This window comes from Eutrigla gurnardus, assembly GCF_963514095.1.
Source record: "Eutrigla gurnardus genome assembly, chromosome: 11".
In the NCBI taxonomy this organism is placed as follows: domain Eukaryota; kingdom Metazoa; phylum Chordata; class Actinopteri; order Perciformes; family Triglidae; genus Eutrigla; species Eutrigla gurnardus.
Window position 1 is genome coordinate 22,948,545 of NC_139925.1, and position 21,982 is coordinate 22,970,526.

Genomic DNA, 21,982 nt, shown 5'->3' on the forward strand with positions numbered 1-21,982 from the left:
CCTTTCCCGGGCCACATCAGCCAACTCTGACTGGGGGATCCTGAGGCCTTCCCAGACCAGTGTGGAGATATACTTGGGGGATACTTGGGGGATATCACTTGGGGAAAGGACTCATTCCCGACCCAGTGCAGGCAATCCACTGGTGTCCTGCGGAGCACCATGGCCTCAGATTTAGAGGTGCTGATCCTCATCCCGACTGCTTCACATTCGGCTGCCAATCGATCCAGTGAGTGCTGGAGGTCACAGACTCATGATGCCAGCAGGACCACATCATCTGCAAAAAGCAGCGATGCGATCCACAGCACACCGAACTGCAAGCCCTCCATTCCGCGACTACGCCTCGATATCCTGTCCATGAATATCACGGACAACAACAGGATTGGTGACAAAGCGCAGCCCTGGCGGAGGCCAACCCCCATTTAAAACAAGTTTGACTTACTGCCGAGTACCCGAACACAGCTCTCACTTTGGGAATGCAGAGATTGGATGGCCCTAAGAAGTGACCCCTTACCCCATACTCCTGCAGCACCTCCCACAATATATCCTGGGGGACCCGGTCATACGCCTTCTCCAAGTCCACAAAACACACGTAGACTGAATGGGCATATTCCCAGGCCCCCTCCAGGATCCTTGTGAGAGTAAATAGCTGGCCCATTGTTCCACGGCCAGGATGGAACCCGCATTGTTCCTCTTCAATCAGAGGTTCGACTATCGGCCGAACCCTCCTTTCCAGCACCTTGGAGTAGACTTTACAGGTAGGCTGAGTAGTGTGATACCCCTGTAATTGGTACACACTCTCTGGTCCCCCTTTTTGAACAGGGGGACCACCACCCCGATCTGCCACTCCTTAGGCACTGTCCCTGACTTCCATGCAATGTTGAAGAGCCAGCCCCTCTACCACCAAAGCCTTCAGCATTTCTGGACGGATCTCATCAATCCCCGGGGCTTTGCCACTGAGGAGTTGTTTGACAACTTCAGTGACTTCCACCAGGGAAATTGACAGTGATCCTCCATCAGCTTCCAACTCTGCCTCTACCGTATAGGGCGTGTCGGTCCGATTCAGGAGTTCCTCAAAGTGTTCCTTCCACCGCCCAATTACGTCCTCAGTTGAAGTCAACAGTATCCCATCCTTACTGTATACAGCTTGGATGGTTTCCTGTTTCCCCCTTCTGAGTTGTTGGACGGTTTTCCAGAAGCACCTTGGTGCCGACCAAAAGTCCTTCTCCATGTGTAGTGGCTAAAGGGTTAATAATTTTTGCAGCCGAAGGATATCTAGGTCACCATGTCAGGCTGTGTTGTGAAGGCCCTGCACCTGGGTTCATAAGTTCAAAATATAAGTTCAAAAGAAACTGAATACACCATTATGTCATAATAACCTTGAAGAGGTCAGCTGGGCCTGCCAGGTGTGATAGCTGGAAGAGCTCCAGATTATGGGCGGGGAAATATGACATGAGGAAATTTTTGGGGGGAAATGGGATCCTGATTTGAAGAAAGGATGAGATTGACAACTGTGTGGAAATCCTGGGACCAACAGCATATAAATCGAGGGCACACAGCTCTCGGCTGGTCTTTACCCCGGGGTAACCCATGATGTTTGGATCCTGTATTGGCTAATAAACATATTTTTTGGATTAAAGACTGGCTGGACTTCTTTTCATCTGGGACTGCAATTGTGAGATCTGTTAGATAGTTAGTTTATCTAAAATGGACCTAGAAATAATGTAGGTGAAGTTTTTCGCTCCAACAAATGCAGCAGCCCCCGGTTTGAATCCGACCAGCGACCCTTTCTGCAACGTCATCCCCATCCCCCCCCACCTCTCTCTCTCTCTCTCTCTCTCTCTCTCTCTCTCTCTCTCTCTCTCAATGAAAAAGGCATAATAAAAAAAATACTTAAAAAAAATAAATAATAATAATTAAATGTGCTGAGCAACTCAAATAAAACAATGTACCATTTGCGTCCGTGTACACAATTCAGTCATTCCAATTTTGTGTTTGTGACTATTTCACAAACTGCCGTGTACTGTTTTGTGTGTAGACTCAACAGTTGACACTTATTTTCATGGGATCACACACTAAAGCAAGCATCCTTATTAATATCATATGCCATTCGTAAATTCCCCTAAATGCTGCACATTGTTCCTTTAAGGAGAGGAAGGTCACTCCAGTCCGATACGCACACTGAAAGGGGATCTATAAAGGATTCATTCTTAAGGGAATCAAATCAAATCAAATAGTGTGACGACCGACATTGAAGGGACATTTTCACTGCAGTATCGTTCAGTTCCATGCAGACAGCGGAGCGTTGATCGCCGGTAGAGGCTGGTGTGAGAGGCAGGGGGAGACAGAGGAGGCAGAATGGAGCCCGGATAGAGAGCCCTCCCTCCAGGAGGCGGATCTGGGTTTGGAGGAGGAGCTCTCATATGAGTCCGGAGCAGAGAGAGAACCTTCATAGTGCCACAGTCGAAGGGAGAGTGACTTTGGTTCCCTCTTCTGCTGCAGGACGAGGCGGATTATTCAACATTCCTCCGGGGAAACTTTATTTATCTGGGATTTATTTCATTTCTTTAACTTTTTTTTTTTTTACTCTAACAAGTTGACGTTTTGCTCTCTTTTGACGTGTGGACCCTATTTGGTTGATATCACTGAGACATACTTATATTCAGTCGTCGATTTGTTTTCGCAGCCAGCGGTGATGTTTTACCACTGACATGCATCCGTCCAGGTAAGTTGGGACAGAGGGAGCCGAGGTGTGTGTTTATTCTTTCATTTAGTTATTTTAATCATTAATTCAGCTCTCCCGCCGAAGTTATTAATGTTTAACGGTTGCGTTTTTAATTTAAAAAAAACACTGTGAAAAATCACTGTTATCCAGTTTTTTAATGCTTGAAAAGCGATTGAAGCCTAAAGTGATTACCTTCACTCCGCTTTTCTTCTGTACAACATTCACGCAAGTCATAGTTTGGAGCGACTTTTCCTGCTTCGTGGACGTTTTGGAGGATTTCGTAGTTCGTCTGTGCGTTTCGCGGCGATCCTGTCACTTTGCCGGTGTGTTTGGCGACGCAGCGCATCGGCTTCAATTCCTTTTATCAACCTCACGAGCTGTGAGACTCGAGATGGTCTTCATGCAGATGCGGAGGATTACCTGCATGATATTATTATTAATATTATTATTACTATATTTCTAGATCCATTTCATTCTATAATATGCTTTGTTATGATCGAGGTCACCGAGTTCAGCCGCTTTGTAATAAAACAAACATCAATCCAGATGGTGGTCTCGCTTTAGACCAGTTCACCGGCTGCTCTCCTGCTGGTAACGCTGGTTATAATAATATTATAACACTGCATATTATGCAGTTACCGGACTGCAGAGGATGAGATTACCGCTTTATAGCCAGTTTGCGGAGCTCTGCGCCCTGCGGGAGGCGCACGCACACCGCTGCGTTTTGCAGAAGAAAGAATAATCCGGGACGGCCCACGTGACAGCTGCTGTGTTATTTTAGTGTATTTACCGTCATAGTAAAATGAAACTTTGTTTAGTCATCTGAAATGTCCTTTTTTTTCGATCTTCGCCCACGGAGACCGAGAAGCCTGCCCTCGGAGCGGGCGGGTTTAGTTTCACAAACACCTGATCCAAAAGGCTTGTTGGGTCGTCTCTGGTCCCGGTGTTGTGGGTTCTCTTTCCTCTTGCCGGTTCGTGTCGGTGCCAGGTCTCTACGTGCCGCCGGACACGTTCGAAACTCTCATCTCTGCACCGAAACCCGCAGGGAAAGTTTACATTCACATATGGCTGGAGGACACACTGTTTTCTCAGTGCGTAATTGCGCGTAAAACGCAAAAAAAGAAAGACCATTTACATCAAAAGTGCTTCAAGTGTGTTTGTCGGCGCAGGAGGAGTCGCCCTCTGAGAGCCAGTTGTTTATCATTTTGGGTCATTTTTTGACGCAGAAGTAGGTCATTGCCGCTGGGAATGCGTGCGTTTAGGAAGCTGTAGTCTGGATAAACAGGAAGCGCTGCATGAAAATATGTTCAGTGTCTTTTATAAGAATGTCACGTTGAAAGTTTTGGTGATAAAAAAAAAGAAAAAAGTGCGACATCTTCATTTTGTTTCGGTGCAAATCAGTGAGTTTCAAAGTGACAATATCCGCGTCGAAGTTCCACCTCGAGCCAACAAACTCCCAGAGAAACTGAGATTCCTCTCAGGCTGCTGGTGTGTGACGCATTTGAAATTATTTAGCCGCTTCCTTTATGTCTGATTATCAAACACATGTCTGCTGTCCGGGAACAGGAACACGGTCACTGCACCGAAACTAGTCCAGCTACACACAACTACAAACGCTAGAACAGGGTCCCGTCATAAAGGTTAGTTATTGATGGCACGACCGCGCGATTCCCCGTGAAATGAATCCGATTGAAAAGAAGGAAACGCATGTATCCCACGGGGGCCAGCTGCTGCTCCACAGGCTCGGTGATGAAAGCGCAGACTGACGGTGCCGCTCTGTTCCAGCAGACCACCAAACCGGCCCGATGGCTCGACCGCAGTAACGGCGACGCAGCGGAGCGGAGGAGACCCACCGCCCGTCGGTGCCGCTGCAGCGCAAAACTCCGGTTTAAACAGCGACTGCGGCGGCGAGCGGAGCTTCGGTCGCCCCGAATCCACCGGAGGAGGAGAGCCGGACTCGACGTCCTGGTGCAGAACCCAAGCCAGCTCCCCCGGCCCCAGCCTCGGCGTGTTTCGGACCAGGTCTATATTCCGCCGCCCCTCCAGCGGGTACTTCTCCTACGACGGCGACTCGCAGCCGAGCTCCCCGCTCTCCCCGAGGCCACAGACGGCCGACAAAGCGACGCAGACCGCGAGTCCCACCGGCCAGGTGATGGAACACGCCCTGCGGCGCGCGGCTGAGGCGCACGGCGGAGGACCGGGGACGCAGACGCAGCAGCACGGTGAGGCACTTTGCACGCTTAACCGATGATTTACCACCGAATGCACGCAGGTGGAGACAACGTGTGATGGATACGCAATAAACTGACATGCAGGACAGTCATGAAGTAACATGAAAAAACACACAAAAACATGCTTCAAAATAAATTAATCGCTCACAATCTGTTTTTGTTTTTTTTGTTTGTTTTTTTGTTTTTGTCCTGCAGAATATCTGTTAAGTAGTGCTTTATGCGGCTGCACACTTGTTGTGTGTGAAAGTGTAAGACCTGAATGTGTGGGTGTTCAGCAGAGTCTGAGAGCAGATATGGGCTCCCTGAAGTTTCCTTTATCACAGAGATGATAAGTGATGAACAAAAACATACCCAGGATGTTTTTCATACTCCCACCAGTGAGTTTTTCCACTACTCTGTAGTAGTTTTCTACTCTCTCTCTCTCTCTCTCTCTCTCTCTCTCTCTCTCTCTCTCTCTCTCTCTCTCTCTCTCTCATGAGTCAATCAGTCACATGCTTGTTTCACATTGTGATTCATGGACGATGGCATCGCTCCACGGGTCCTCCGAGGGTAAATCTCAGGCTGAAACACGCCGGTCCGAAAGACCTTGACGACTCAGCGGCTTCATTCCTTCTTCCTGCTGCCTCACAAAGCCGCCGTTCAACCAGACGCACAATCTCGTTGGATCTCCGTATCTGTCCAATATGAGAAGATTTGAGATGACATAAAGTCCTAATCCTAAACTCACTTCCTCTTCACTTTCTGCTGTGGGAACATTTGGTGTCTTGGACTCCGACCCGCAAACGTAGTGGTGTTGTGTAACGGTGACATGTGTATTTCTTGTTTGTTTTTTTCTCGTGTTTGGCGTCGCTCACACTATGTGAAGTTGTCCCAGCATGCTTTGTTGGACCTGCCGATGTTGGAGCGCTGCTTCGGAGTCGCAGTCTTTGTGGAATCCTGCTGAGTCGGGTTTACAGGAAGGAAGCAGGAGTGTGTGTGTGTGTGTGTGTGTGTGTGTGTGTGTGTGTGTGTGTGTGTGTGTGTGTGTGTAAATCATAATAACAGAATGATGCAGCAATCATTCAGTGAAAATGAAAGACATTAAAGTGTCCCGTTGTCAACAGCTCAGAAACATGATGCAGAATAACCTCGTATGTAACTAAAGCAAATGTTGCTCGCTGCTGAAAACTTGCAGTTGAAATATTTGAACACATTTTTAATTTTTGCAGCTTTTGACACGAAGTGTCATGACGTCACACGATTTAAAGGTGAAGTTGACGCTCTTAAAGGAACACTTCACCCCAAAAGTGACTCACCTGGTGTTAGGTTGATCTCTCAGGCCTCTGTGGTGAACCAAGAATTAAAGTCATGATGAATTCAAATGAACGGGGGCTGCATTAAAAACAACAACAACAACATCACAACAACAGTCACACAACTCTTGGAGCACAATCCGAGTCTGATTCATCCGATCATCTGATCACTACTACACAAGCATGTGCTTCATCCCTGAAACCCTTTTACTATTTAAAAGTCTCTCTCTGCTACTCTTTCGTGCACACATGTGAGCATGAGGCAGCACAGAAGGATTTTCTCCATGTTGGCGTTCTCCATGTTGGCATGGAGACACGAGAGAAATGTTTTTGGTGGATGAACCATTCCTCCGATAAAGCTTTGCACTGCTGCAAGATTGTTGGAAAAAAGAAAAGGACCAAACGTTTATTATTCGTTTTTGTTGAGACCTGGCGACTACATTACCCACAATGCAACGCAATGTGATTCGGGTGCATCATGCTAGCGGTTAGCGCAGCCTGTCGCAGACTTGAGCAGAGGTCTGATAAACTCACGTCTGATAAAATAGCGCCAACCAACGCGGACTCAAGTGACATCACTTGAGAGGCTTATTATGCTGAAACGCGCCGCCCACCAAAACCATTGTGTTCATATGCACCTGGCACCTGCATGGCACCTCCCGTCTTGCTTAAAAGTTAAAATATTCAACTTTTCACGTCATACCGCTCGTCAATATCACTCTTGGCTCAGGCAGCCAATCAAATCAAGAGGTGGGTTTTAATACTTAATCACTTCCTTCCTGTTTTGATGGCAGCAAGTTGATATTTGTTGTAATCATAAAGTATGCCGTGAAGCCAAAACCAAGATGTTCTGTTGCCCGAACCTAAAGTCTTTCCGGAAACAGGACCATCACCCAGGAGACCGGTGTTGGTGTCCCGTGTGAAGTCATTGTCCCAAGTCAACTCATTTTAAATGATGTAGGCTACGTAAATTAAATGACATAACAAACATACTTATTTTAACCAAAACTAAGATATTTTTTTCTTTCCCAAATCAAAATTGTTTCCATGGTGGTGGTACCTCATTTTACCTCATCACGTGCCACCAACTCAATTTTCATTCACAAATTCTTCTCAGAGGGCTTTATGATCTAAACAACGCAAGACATCCTCTGTCCGGACCGTCCCATGGGAAAAGGAAAAACTCCCTTAAAAACCCTGAGAAATGGGTTTTCCCATTAATAAATAACCCCTTTCAAGTGTTTTCAATGGGGTTTACGGTAAAATTAAGAGGTTGCATTATACAAGACTTGTACGCAGACGTTCGTTTGTAAAACAGTGTGTGCCCCATTTAAGCAGTGGAAGCGATGCGTTAATGGCTAAGCGTTGACGGTTGATGTTCTGTATGTCGCGTTCCTGTCGTGGTGCTAGTTGGACTCATCGCTGGTCCTGTTTTGAATTCTGCGGTTTACTCTCACACAGAAAACAGAACACGCATGCCTTTAGCTCATGGCTGAAGTTGGCTGTCCTGTTGCTTAGTGACGAACCAAACTGCTACAGGAGGCTGAGAAAAAAAACAACAACAACCGTGTGAATCCCCCAATAGTGTTGGTGCAGCAGATGACAAATGTGTAATAACACTTCTGTCCCATCATGATTTTACTTATTAGTTCCCCCCTGAGCTGTTTTTGTTTTCAAGGCACAATAAGGAAAGTCAACAACCGTACTTCCTCTATGAAAACCACATCCATATCACCCTGCGTTTATTTGTTATAAGTGATAGTGGTGTTTTGTGAGTAAAAACGTCTCCTGCTTTTTATAATAGCAGTGATTAGCTCCACTGATTGCCTTGTGTCTCGCTTGTTCTCTCTCTTCTTTCACTGCAGCCAGACAGACAAGATACAAGTCAAAACAGAGCAGCACGCACGTGTGTGTGTGTCATTAAGTGTGTGATCCAAACAGGCCTCAATGTGCGTTAGTAGCAGTCAAAATAGGCCTGCAGGTCTTTTGTAAGATGCAGACTGAAACCTCTCATTCAGCCCGCTGCGTCCATCAGATAGCACCGAGAGCAGATAAATGTCAATGCAGAGAGGAAAGGATTTGAGTAATCAGCCTGTTTGTGTGTCAGACAGCCAGATAGAAAGCTTAAAGAGGATCAAGTTATTGTTGGCGCTTCCTGACCGGCCTGATTACAGCCGTCCCATCGCAACACAACGCCATCACACCTGCTGGCAGGTGGCAGGGAGAGACATTTTGAGTTGAAAGGCTTTGCAACGCTGGCTCATAACTGATGGTCTTTGTGCGAGTGATGCCATGTTCACACCAAATGCGAAGTGAATTTGACCCGCTGGATCCTTTGTGTTTATTTGTGCGGGAGGGAGGGGGGGGGGCACACCTCCATGTAGACACCAGCGGTTGCTGCTTTGTACGTTTTATGGAAGTGATGCACAGATGTGCCGGGAAACCAAACGCAGTCCTGTCTGAGTTCAGAAAAAATCCTCCGGAGTTGCTCGATTTCAACACCACTGTATCCACTGAATCTAGCGAGACACACGTCAGCTGGTTTACCACAGCTGGATGAGCCCAAACGAAACCATTTTTTGGTGATAAAAAGGAAGATGAAAGAACTGCTTTGTTAGGTCTGTCTGCACGACGACAAGCAAACCGATTTTAAAATGCTTGTTTTCTGAATGGAGTCTGGTTGATGGGTGCTAGGCTATGCTAACATTGTAACACTCCAAATAAGGTCATCTAGACATAAATACAGCAGAGACCTTGTTGTTTGGACCACAGGCAGTCTCTGGTTTCTCCACATAGTCTGGTCTGGTCTCTGGACTAATGTGAGCTACTATCTAGACCTCTGGGGGGCAACATTTGTTTCCTCCATTTCTGATTCAGCAACGTCGGGAGAACAGGAGGAGAATCTCAACGCTCATAGGCTTTCGTGACACACTTGTTTCGCCTCATTCACATTTACAGTCTAATCTTGTTGGTCAAGCCTTGTCTGACGTCGACTGATCGTCCAATCATTTTGTTGATCCATATTCTCTTTTGCAACATTGTCTTCCATTTTACAGTACGTACAGCGTCATAGTTTGAAGCTTTGTCGGTGTGAGAATGCGTTGGAATTATCGAATAGTTTTTATGTCTCTCTATTGCTTTCCTTTCAGCTTTAGTAAACCTCAAACAGTGAGCCGTGTAAATAACGAGACTAAATATGAGCGTCGTTATTCAGAGAAAAGGAGGTCATCTCTGTTCCATTATTTTGGTTGGTGCAGCCGAGTGGATTGAATTGAACGCAGCCTGTTTGCTGTCTATTAAAGTGGAGCTGAGACGGAGAATGGGTCATATTTTTGGTAATATTTTCAGCATTTAGTGTTAATGTTAATTAACGATGTGAGCGGCTAAGATGATTAAAAAGGGCATTTTTCAATTTAGCGCCACTTTAAATATTAGAGGATGTGAGAAATATTTACTCTGAGTTTCATAAGAGTATTCATGAGTCATTAGTGGAGCTTTCATGCTCTTCATGTTGACTTACTGAAATTTACACAGCCTAATCACAGAAACACACAGAAACACACACACACCAGTCAGCTGGGAGGGGGTCTTCCTCTACATCTCCAATATGATGCCAGCGAGACAAATGTTTACTATTGTTTACATGGATATACATTAATGTCATGGTATCTATTGTTGTAGCAAAAACTTCAACTACTTTATGTCTAAGTCCATACTTGTTACACTATCTATCAGATCACAGTTGGAGTCACAGATGAGAGGAGAGCCAGCCAGTCTTCAATCCAAAATGATGTTTAATAGCCAATTACAAGCATCGTGAGCTACCCCGGGGGAAACTAAACATTACACTGTGTGTCTCCAGTTTATATACTGTTGGTCTCAGGGTTTCCACGCCCCTGGTCAGGTGGTCACTTTCATCTTTTTCAACTTATGATTTCATCTTTTCCCGAAAACTCATAGCTGTTACACTCACCCCTCCCTTACCCTGAGACTCTTTTCTGTTAAGCAGGCGTTTAGCAGAGATACCACACAGGGCAGATTGTTTTTAGAGGCTTCTGTGTCCGGCAGAGTCTTCTCCTTTTAGTAGTCAGGCAGGGTTCTTCAAGGACATTTTGAGATAACAGTGTATTCAGCTTGCCTTAGACTTTTGGACCCAGGTGCAGTGCTTACATCATACAGCCTGACTTGGTGACCTGAGATATTGTCAGACAACTATAACAAATAACCCCCCACGTGGAGGTGGCCGAGTGGTTAGAGCCCATGCCACATACGCATACGCAGCTGACCCCGGTTTCGAATCCCGGTTGGGGGTCCTTTGCTGCATGTCACACCCCCTCTCTCTCCTGTGTTTCCTTTCTGTCCACTGCTAATAAAAAGCCGTCTATGCCAGAAAAAATTATAAAAAAAAAAAACAATGAACCCCTTAACCACTACACTATCCATCCACTGTCCACCATCCATCACAGGGAGAGACAGACATGTTTTTGGACTGTGGGAGGAAGCCAGAGAGAACTTGCAAACTCCATACAGTAGGAACCCAAACTCGACCTGGGAATCGAACCCGGGACCCTCTCATTGTGAGGCGACAGTGCTACCCACTACACCACCATGCAGCCCTGTTGTGGTATTTACTCATAAATAGTTTGACACAGCAAACATAAAAAAAGACAATACATATTAATTTAGTTGATGGGAGTTTGTGGCTGATCTATGTAGTTAGTTTATGTAACTAACCGTTGTGGTTTGCATGTGACTGCACGGTGTTGTCTGCTTTTATGTTGCATGTCTTCACGGTTTGGCCGAAGATTCAAAATGACAGTATGAAGCCTCGTCAGGCTGTGTGGTGAATTAAGTGTCGTGGTCTGAACTGCAGCTTTCCTCTTTTGATGTCTGTACTGAAGGGGCATGTGTTGCAATGAATGGGCCGCCAAATGGGTTCATGCAGTTCTGTTAATGCATTCACTCTGCAGCTTCTGTTGATGTTACCCATTTTATTTCAAATATCTTGGTGCTGAGGTTTCAGTGTTTTTATTCCTTAAAGCTAAAGGTTGTTACAAGGAACCATCTCAGAAGCCGTCATTGGAAACATACCTGGCAGGTGATTGGTTGAACCATCTGTCAATCAAACTGATGCTATCGCAGCATCTATGCTAACATCTTCAGGAGACGCCATTTTTGTTTCACACACCTAAGCCACTCTCAGGTGCTGCCAGTAGTTCCTCATAGGAAGCTGATCGGTCCAAACACAGATGCATCACTTTAAACCTGACGAGGTGGATTTTTGTGTGCGATCCAGTTTTGTGCCGCGATGTGATGTAACCTAAATAAAGCCAAAACACATTTAGATCAACATGCATGTTGAGTAGAGGAGCTTTAAATATTTTATTCATTGCAACACTTCTGAAAGAATTAGTTAAATGTTTTGTAGTTATGGCAATGTCATACATATAGCCCAATATCATAAATCACAACTTTGCTGGGGGTTTTACAATCTGTAAAAAAAACCTCCATCCTTAGAGCCTCACTTTGGTTAAAGATAAACAATTCATCTTTTATAGTTGAGCTGAAATGGAAAAATGCTTTTTTAAACCCCTTTAAATCATATCCCCAGTTACATTGTTTTACATATTTAACAATTAATGCTGAAAAAAAAACCCTTTTCTTCATATTTCTACAAGAAAATCCAATTCCGGCAGTTCACGGAGAACAATGATGATCTGTTTTAACTGGTCTGCTCAGAGAAAAACACAATCTGTCGGAATCATCACGATAGGCTAGCAATGTCGTTTTCAGCTCGATGGGAAAAAATGGAAGAAATCTGAAAAAGAGCATGGGATTCCTCCCCCAGGAAGGACACAATAGACCTACATAATCTATTGATTGTTCCTTTTCCCCTCTCTGTTTCAGGAGCATCTCCCAGCCCCTCTAGCACGCAGCGACCAAACGCAGCAGGGGACATGCAGACGGAGGCGATCGGACGGGAGCTCCGACGCATCGGAGACGACTTCAACAGACTGCTTCTGCTCAGGGTCAGTGATCAGACACTGTGTGTCGGTGTGTGTGTGTGTGTGTGTGTGTGTGAGTGAGAGAGAGAGAAAGAGAGAGAGACGCTCATCAAAGATAACATCGTCCTAACTGACCAGTTTGTTTTCACTAAATCAGAAATCAAAACAAATTGCCAATTCAACAACAAGTCAACAGCTTAACTGTGTGAATGTGAAGCAGAACATTAGAGAAAGTGGGGCAAAAATGTCCCTTAAATGTTGCCGTAGGTGATCCGAGGGAGCCTGTGATCAGCTTATTTCCAGGGGGTGAGAGGAATTAAATGACTTTTGATCAGAAAATAACCAAGCACTCACCCTGCAGCTTCAGAAAATCCAGCTGCCAAAGTAACCACTAAATAAGAAAAAAAAATACCAAAAACAACAACACAGAAACAGAACATATGACCCCTCAACAGTGGACAAGATGTGAACAGAGGAGTGAAAGCAGCTCCATTGTCCTCTGCATCGCCATCAGCCAGTTTCTAGCAGCGGGAAGGAAACAAAAACAGAATTTAGTGACACAACTTGTGTGTTTAAATGTGGTGAGAACCAGAGGAGCTCATTGACTGCTCACATTATAAAAGTGGGTCTTATTTGCTCAGCCGCAGCGGCAGCTGATTATGTCTTGGCGGCTGGCTGGCTGAGGTACTGATGAGAACAGGAAGTTGTTGTATATTGGATCTAATTGTATAAGCGTGTTGTAGTTGAACATTGTCTGGGTGTTGAATTAAAGACATGAGAGCTTAATTCATTTCCAGATTCCCCACTTGCAGCAATTAAAAGACATTTTATACTTAAAGGTTCCTACTTCCTACTCCCTTGATTTATTATCTCTGTAATTCTTGTAAACATGAGTTTATGGTTTCAATCTCTAGTTTCAAGTCTTCTTCAATCCAGCATGATGTTCATTTAGTAAATGATGGTCCATTTAGAGTCAAATAGGCCAGAAAGCAGGGTATGATTACAGCGGTACCAAATTCAATTAGCACACTTTAACACTTAGCTGTAAAGTTGATGTTGAATTATGAAGCTAACTTTGTTAACAGCTTCCAGATCCAGTAAGGTTGCTGCTCTGCTGCTTGTGTTCGTTAGATCCACCCGTCGCTCCTCCACAGTCCAAATATGGTCACTTCCTTCACTGGTTACAAAAATTCCTAAATGATGTTGGCCAAAATCGTGGGGCTTCTGCGTCCGGTGTGTATCCGCCATTAGTTTGAAGCGGTAGAGGCATTTTTATTGTTCCATTACGAGCCTTATGGCTCTTTCTTAAACACACCGTTTGCGGATTAAAAGATAACAAAAAGTGAGGAGTATTTTTGAAAGATGGATGAGTGATCCAGCTCTGTCAATCATATATGATTGCAGAGAATATAAAACCTCTGAATGATGCGGTTTAGCCATCAGTCAGGGTGTGCTGTAAAGTTTTGTGTCTGCAATAAGCATTAATTTCCTCTTGGCTTCTGTTTCCTTGGCAACATTTCTGCATGTTGCATCATCACAGTTATATTTACTCCACTATCAAAGAGCTGAGTGGAGCTTTAGGAAGCCAGAGAGGAAGAGGGAAACAAAATCAGAGCTGGTTGACTTTAATCTCATCAGAGAAATGGATTAAAGAGGAAAAGTCAAGAACAGGCATGACGGGACGGTTATCAATGGGCTTCAAACGCTCCCTCTGTGTCAAAAGCTTAACAGCAATGAAGCTACAACTCTCAGCCTGATTAGTCCAAATGTTCCTCCCCCGCTGTATTTAACCTTCTGGGTGCTAATGAGCATCAAACTGGCAAACGGTTGACTCTCTTTGCCTCCTTAACACCAAAAAGCCATGAAACCCCTTAAGGGATGCTATTTGATTGCACTTGTGGTTCCAGCAATCATCACATCGCTCTCAAACCCATCATTAACAGAGCTGGGTTACTCATCCATCTGTCAGGTTTTGGTTTTCAATCACTGCATTTACCTTCCTCCTGGTTGATCAAGATTACCCCCCAACACGTAGCCTGAAGGTTGCGCAGAAATCTGGGAAAATCAGGAGTTTAATGTCCCACAGAAGTCTCACAGCCTGAGATGAGGGTGCGCCAAGAGTCATGCAAGGCTGTTGACTCAGAGTAAATCGGGAGGTTGGAGAAATATGTGAGAGCGTGATGATTCAACAGCTAGTCACATTGGCCAGCTACCTGTGAACATGAGCATGTGTGTTTGTCTACGCTGCAGAACAATGAGGAGGCAGAGAAAAGAGGAACGTGGAGGTTTGTTCCCTGTTCCCTCACAAGGTGTTGATGAGTACAAGTGCACATGCGTAGTAGTTCCACGTGATTTCATAACCACAGCAGCGTCGGACGCTTTTTAATCAGACACCTGATCGATCGAATGAGGAGACTCCACAACATCAACCTGATTCCAGCCCGACGGCCAGCCGGATCAGAAAGCTCATGATCGTGTCGCGATCGATGGTTTGATACCGTGTAGTGTGTCATAGCAGACGACAACCAAAGCCACGTCTGGGACGCCTTACGACGCCACAAGGGAGAGTCTAACATGTTTTATTTTCTGTCTTGCCTTCTACGGCTTGTTCCATCATGGCTGTCACTTTGACCAATAGCAGCAGAGAGCGATCTGTAAGCAGTTATACAAAAAAAGTGAAAGAGGAACGATGTTGAAATGGAGGGAACATTTCTGTTATTATGGCAACAACAGCCACGCCTCTTTGGAGTTTCCTTGAGAGGATCATCACGACAGAGAAAGAAAAAAGCTGGAGAGAAACAGAAGAGGTACTTCATTAACCCGGAGAGTAGGATGACATCACAGATATGCTGAAAGACGAGCAGCCATGATCGGTCAGGGGCCGACATGTAGTCTGAAATGTCTCTATAATCCTAATCTGACATAGTGACCATTGTACCGAAACAAATATCATCTGAACCAGACATAAAAAAAAGAACACATTTACACCATACACATTTTTTATAAGGTCCCATGGAGGTCCACCAGACGGGGCGGGACTTCACTTCTCTTTAAAATCGTGATACCATAATCAAATAAGAGCAAAACACTGGGACATAGAGCTCTGGGTTTCTATTCCTCATAGTGGTTGAACATAGCTTTATTTGCTGGTGGGAAGCTGGTGAGGGATCGCGTCTACTGGGGACTCCATGCAGAGGTATGGAGCCAAACTTGGATCTATGCTGCTCATGATTCTAAACGGGTCCTGGACTGCAGGTCCTGGACTGCAGGCACCCCGATCACTTGTGTACTTTAGAAGGACATCAGATGGAAAATGAGAGCTACATTTTGTAAGATATCACACTAACTATTGTATGGTGATACATTGCCCCAGGCTGTATTTTCTTTACTCAGGATGTTCTCATCCATCACCAGAGTCTTTCATCATGTCTGGTCCCCCCCCCCCCCCCCCCCAGACCAGTTTGCCTTGAAGAGTGACCCTACCGGAAACCTGGATCAAACCCAGACATGTTGGAGGGGTTACATGTCCCAACTGGAATTGGAGAGTTGAAAGATATGAGAGGAAGTTTCTGAGGAAAATAAATCAATCCCTCGAAATTAACAGCAATGCCATGAACTCCACGCTCTCATGAAACAGGCCCAGCAGGATTGGTGAATCACCATGAGTCATCTTTGGCTCCAGTCCAACTGGGCTGGACACTGGTGAATTCTGGGTGATTCAGGCATCTGGTTTGGCTGCTTCCTGAATACATCCATCTGGTGTTCAGTGATTCAAAACCTCTCTGATCTGTGACCCCCTAAAACCAAGCAGTTGTGACCAACCAGGAACAAATAACAACACATTTTAAAACATAAAGAAATACTTTGGTACAATTCAGATTGCCATGAAATTTGTAATGCATGGTTTCCAGAGCCCCAAAGTAATACTTTATTTTTTATTTTTAATACATTGTAGAGCTAAACATCAAAGTAATTTAAAAGGGAAACTGTAAAGACAGGAAACGTTTTAAAAATAGGAAAAAGCACTTATTTGTACAACATTTGGGAAAGACCCATTCATGGTCCCCAGAGGATGAAACCCATTGACTTTTGTGATCCTCTGACGTTTCTTAAAGTGTCATGTAATATTGACATTCATGCTTATGAGTTAAATGTCTCAATAACTATTGGATGGGTTATCGGGACATTTTGGTCAAAGGTTCATGCTCTCATCAGGATGAATCATAACATCTTTGGTCATCCCTCAACTTTCAATTTAGTGTTACTGTCTGGTCAAAAATGTAACTATCCAGTACTTTGGTTTATGACTAAATACCTCACACTCTTACTCACCCATTTAGCCTTGGAAATTCTGGTCTAGCAGCCTGGTCTCCTGGTCTCCCAAACAACAACACTGCATAGTGAATTACATAGAAGTGTATTGTTGTGGATTACATTTTCACTTGTTGTATCACAAATTAGTGGAGGACGGGTCAAACCAGTTGGAACCAAGTACTTTTGTTGCGTTTATGTTTTATTTTGTAGTCATTTAAAGCCAAACCATAATGTTTTTTTACTAAACCTAACCAAGTAGAGTTGTTGCCTAAACTTAACTATGTAGCTGTTTTTTTCCCCCTGGAAAGGTAATTGAGAGAGCAGTTTAGATGTAAATAAACATACTTTTGTAGGAGGCAGAGTTGGATCTAGAACGGAGGAAAAGTAAAAACAACGTCATGGACATCCGAGCCATCGCCAAATAAACCCAGCTGGACAGGCTGGCAAATCTAATATGGATGAATAATCATGAATTCATTCTAAAAATCCACATTCTCTGATTTCTTCCTCATTACTACCATTATCACCATTCGTTATTCTCCCCACCATATCTGTAGCTTTTAGATGAACCTGATAATGTTGCATCTGTAAATATATAATGGGTTTTAGGGGGTATTTGAGCACACGAGTTGTCACGTCATCGCCAACTCATTGGTACATGTCTGCTGAATACTGAGCTGTTGACAGAAGAGCTTTATTCCGTTTCATTACCTGAAGGCGTCGGCCGAGAGCTGCATCGCTTCAGGCCTTAAATGACTCACATCATCTGACAACACACAGGTGTCTCAGCTCATCTTATTGCCTGATAAATTAGCAAAGCTAAAACGTACTCTTACATTTGAGGCGATTAATTATTAATCAGCAGCATTATAAGTGGTTATTTGTTCTTCGGCAGTTCGTCTCTGTCTCTCTCTCTCTCTGTCCTCATTTAATCCGGCCTCGCTCTCTCCCAGTTAAACATTTACACAATGTCTGCGTGATTATATGTGCATGTTTGTTTTCAAACATCTGTAATCGTGCTCAGTGTGTGTGTGTGTGTGTGTGTTTGAGAGAGAGAGAGACAGTCTAGTGTCCGTGACAGTGTAGCTTCATTATGGCTCAGCCCTGTGGTTAAAGAGCTCTCAGGGAGCAAAGCACAAGGTCTAATTATCCTGGAAAAACACACACACACACACACACACACACACACTCAAACTACGCACACACTCGAACAGACTCCAACACACATGGTCATCTTCTAGTAGGAGGTGAAACTCTTTGTCCTGAAGACAGAAATAACTCACGACTGATGATGTGTCATAATGGTAGCTCCAGCTGGTGGCCATTGCCAGGAACATGCACACTTAGCCCACAAGTAAAGTGTTCAATATTAAGGGATTGTAAGACAAGTCCTGGCTATCTTTGGAAGCTTTATCGTAGGCGGTGGTGCTTGACACAGTCCACTATCAGGCCGAGGTGACCAGTTCACACAGTTGACACGGCCACCTGTGAAACCTTAAGGTGAGATCCTACCAGCGGCTATAAGAAGACAGTAGTCTGATACCCACAACAGCAGGAAAAGGATCAAGCTTCCATTCGACAGTCTAAACCCCTGGGGAAGCCATCCTTCTCATTTATGGTCTTCCCACAGTACTCAAGGAGGGAGTCCACTCAGACCCATCATCAGCAGTAGTAATTCAGTGACTTATAACACTTCCAAGCACCTGGCCACCATGCCGGCTGGATTTTGCCAACACGTTTAGAAAAAAAATACTTGACCTAGAAGAACCCATGGTCTATTATGATGTCACCTTTTCACATGTATTCCCACCTCGGACGCAGTGCCAATGGTAAGGAAACAACTTTACAAGACAGCCGCTTGGCCAACCTCACTGCCAGCCACATATAATAAATAATTATAATAAACTTTATTTGTGGGCTGCATGGTGGTGTAGTGGGTAGCACTCTCGCCTCACAGCAAGAGGGTCCCGGGTTCGATTCCGGGGTTGGCCCCGGATTCCTTCTGTGTGGAGTTTGCATGTTCTCCCCGTGTAAGCGTGGGTTCTCTCCGGGTTGTCCGGCTTCCTCACTGTCCAATTGTAGGTGTGAATGTGAGCGTGAATGGTTGTTTGTCTCTACATGTCTCCCTGTGATAGACTGGTTACCTGTCCAGGGTGTACCCTGCCTTCGCCCAATGATAGCTGGGATCGGCTCCAGCCCCCCCGCGACCCTGAATACAGGATAAGCGGTAGACAATGGATGGATGGATGGATGGAACTTTATTTGTACAGCACTTTTCGAAACAGGATTACAAAGTGCTTCACAGAACAAAATATTACTCATAAAAAACATTGTAGACAATACAATAAATACTAATAAAAACACCATAAAATAGAGCAAACGGAAGAGAGCAATGTGTTAAAAATAATAAAACTACTATATTAAAAAATATACCAGAAAAAAACCAGAACAAAGGGCGACACTCCATCCTTTTAGCACAAAAATGCTGGTCTGTGCTCTGTCCAAAAACCACACCAAAATTGCCAAAACTAGTTAGAATCTGTAATTTGGCAAATTATGTGTTCAAATACAAATAATTTGACTTCTTTTTTATCTATAGAATAGAATAGAAGTAAAAGACAGGATCATTTTGTCGCTCTCAATATACATACACACAGAGACATATGACTAAAACAACGATAAAAAAATTAATAAAGATAAACAGAAACATTTGACTTTATAGATATACATATATACATGCACAGGACAATTCATTTGTTAACAGGCTGACAATACTAACAAATGACAAGTCAAGTGTCTTGTAAGATATAAACGAAACACTGGATGATTATTTAAACTATGGGCATATAAAGATGCCTCTATAGGTAACTGTATTCTTAGATATATTGTACCATTATACAGCGTGAATGATTTATATTAACAGTGACAGATGTTATGAGCATAATAAGATTCAAATTGTGCATTTAAATCCATAAAACAATAACCTGATGGCAGCTGTGGAGGTTTTGGTGTGAGAGGGTTTTCCGACAGTCCTTGAACAAATCATGTGTGATACATGCTTATCAAGAAAAGCAACCAAATTCTGGGCTCCAACAGTCAGGTAATTTCGGCTTTATAACTGTATTATCCTGCACAAAAGACATATTATATGAATGATGAATTATGCCAACACAAAAGGTAAACTTCATACCAATTTTCCTTTTTCTTCGTGTCAGTCAGGATGACATTAAGCTTTTTGTAGCTTAAGAGTTAGGTTCAGGCCACAACACCACTTAGTTAGGTTCAGAAAAAACATGATGGTTGGGCTAAAAAAAAAACTATGGTAAGCAACAAACCCTCACTTCACAACAACACTTTGGGACACTTTCTCATGGTTGAAAGTCCAACCCCCCCACAATGAGTAGTCCTTCTCAATATTTAATATTATGTCAATAATTCCACCATGGATTAACTTAAGCATTGACGTCGTTTCTGTGCTCAGTACCACGAAAATGGGGACAATTTGTGTCCTTGTACACAAAAGCAATAGATTGAATTTCGTGACCTGCCGTAAAACTGGGTTGTATTTGCAGTGAACAACGGGGTTTAAAAGAGTTTAAAAGAAGCTGCTCAGTGTTCAGCGTGAATTAAATAACTGTGTGTGATGGAAACGTTCCCCCCCCAGCGGCACACTTGGGTTCTGTTGTGCCATTTCAGAGTCAGACTAACAGCCCCGGAGTCGTGTCTTCCAAATAAGGGTTACTGAACTTTCCATGCTTAAAGCACATTTTGGCATATATTTGGCTCATAACGTGAAAACAGAATGTGCGATGATTTGTCATAAATGTAAAGAATAATGTGCAGTCAGATGTTTACATGTGCAGAGTGTTTAAACTCTTTATGCAACTGTTTTCACATAGTGGCACTTAGGTTGCATTGTCTGTGTGTGTGTGTGTGTGTGTGTGTGTGTGTGTGTGTGTGTGTGTGTGTGTGTGTGTGTGTGTGTGTGTGTGTGTAGCCTTGTTTCGAGGGCTATTTTTGAGCTGCAGTAGTAAGTTGTGGTTACCAAACAAAATCACATGAGCTTATTGGAACGGGCTGACTCAATGTTTCCACTGTGAAAACAAAGACAAGAAGAGCTAGAATGAGATGAGCTGCTTGGAATCCTCTGCACCAGAGATGTGTCAAAAGGCAGAATCAACAGTTTACAAACCTCAACTAAAAATAAGACAAAATATGGAAATAACATCGTAACTTAACATTGTAACTTAACATCGTAACTTAACATCGTAACTTAACATCGTAACTTAACATCGTAACGTAACATCATAACATTACATTGTAACCTAACATTGTAACCTAACATCGTAGCGCAACATCGTAGTGCAACATCGTAGCGTAACATCGTAGCGTAACATCGTAGCGTAACATCGTAGCGTAACATCATAACGCTACATCGTAACTTAATTTTGTCGCGTTGCGCTGTCGTGTTACGCTGTCACATTACTTGTTGCGTTGTTGCGATGCATTGTTGTGATACATTGTTATGATACATTGTTGTGATACGTTGTTGTGATACGTTGTTGTGATACGTTGTTGTGATACGTTGTTGCGTTACATTGTTGCGTTACATTGTTGCGTTACGTTGTTGCGTTACGTTGTTGCGTTACCTTGTTGCGTTACCTTGTTGCGTTACCTTGTTGCGTTACCTTGTTGCGTAACGTTGCGTTAGGTTGTTGTGTAACGTTGGTACATCACGTTACACTTATTTTAAATTTATTTCACCTTTATCGAGCAGTTTTGTTATCTAAACATAACCAATCGTTTCACAATGACCATGTAGAATTGTGCATTGCGGCAAACCTAATACGAGGCTGATATGAAACATATTTCTGGTTCATCAACGTCGACATTCAACGTATCCTGTATTTTGTAGAAAACCACAATGCCAACATATTTTCTGTGGACTGTGTTGAAAGTAGGTATTGAGTACATGAATTGCATCATCTTGTCTGATTTGTTGGCTGAATGACTGTGCGGCTTCTTGGTTCACTGACTTCATGGATTTTCTGGTCGACTGATTATCGAGTAAACTGGTTGGCTAATTTCCAGCTTGGTTTTTCTCTAGAGTTGTGAATGTTTTTCTTTTTATCTTCTTTCTTCTTTTTTTTGCATAACCATCAGTCTGTTTTTGTATTGCAACACAGTAGCACGATTATGTGCATGTGTACATGCATGATGCTGCATGCATGCGTTGGTGCATGTGTGCCAGTTGAACTATTTGTTAGCCTGCAGAGTTGCAGTGACAGCAGGAAAACTATTTGTGGCAGCAGGTTTTCGATTCTCAGATGATGGAAGGGGTTATTTGAGGTAAGAGTTCAAATGAGGAAACTATTAAGACGATTGCCAGTGTGTGTGAGTGTTTATGTGTGTGTGTGT

The 21,982-nt window shown here is 43.8% G+C and overlaps 1 protein-coding gene across 3 annotated transcripts in view; it reads left to right on the forward strand.

The window, feature by feature from the left end:
• The first annotated feature begins 2,336 nt into the window (after nt 1–2,336).
• bcl2l11 (BCL2 like 11) overlaps nt 2,337–21,982 on the forward strand; it is a 31,850-nt gene continuing 12,204 nt past the window's right edge. Inside the window, exons 1-3 of one of the 3 annotated variants that reach the window (XM_084021807.1) lie at nt 2,337–2,722; nt 4,508–4,944; nt 12,153–12,274. In XM_084021807.1, the coding sequence (XP_083877933.1) occupies nt 2,709–2,722; nt 4,508–4,944; nt 12,153–12,274 (573 nt within the window). In that variant the 5' untranslated portion in view covers nt 2,337–2,708. The remainder of the gene's footprint in view (nt 2,723–4,507; nt 4,945–12,152; nt 12,275–21,982) is intronic. The other 2 variants (XM_084021809.1, XM_084021808.1) reach the window with 2 other exon arrangements.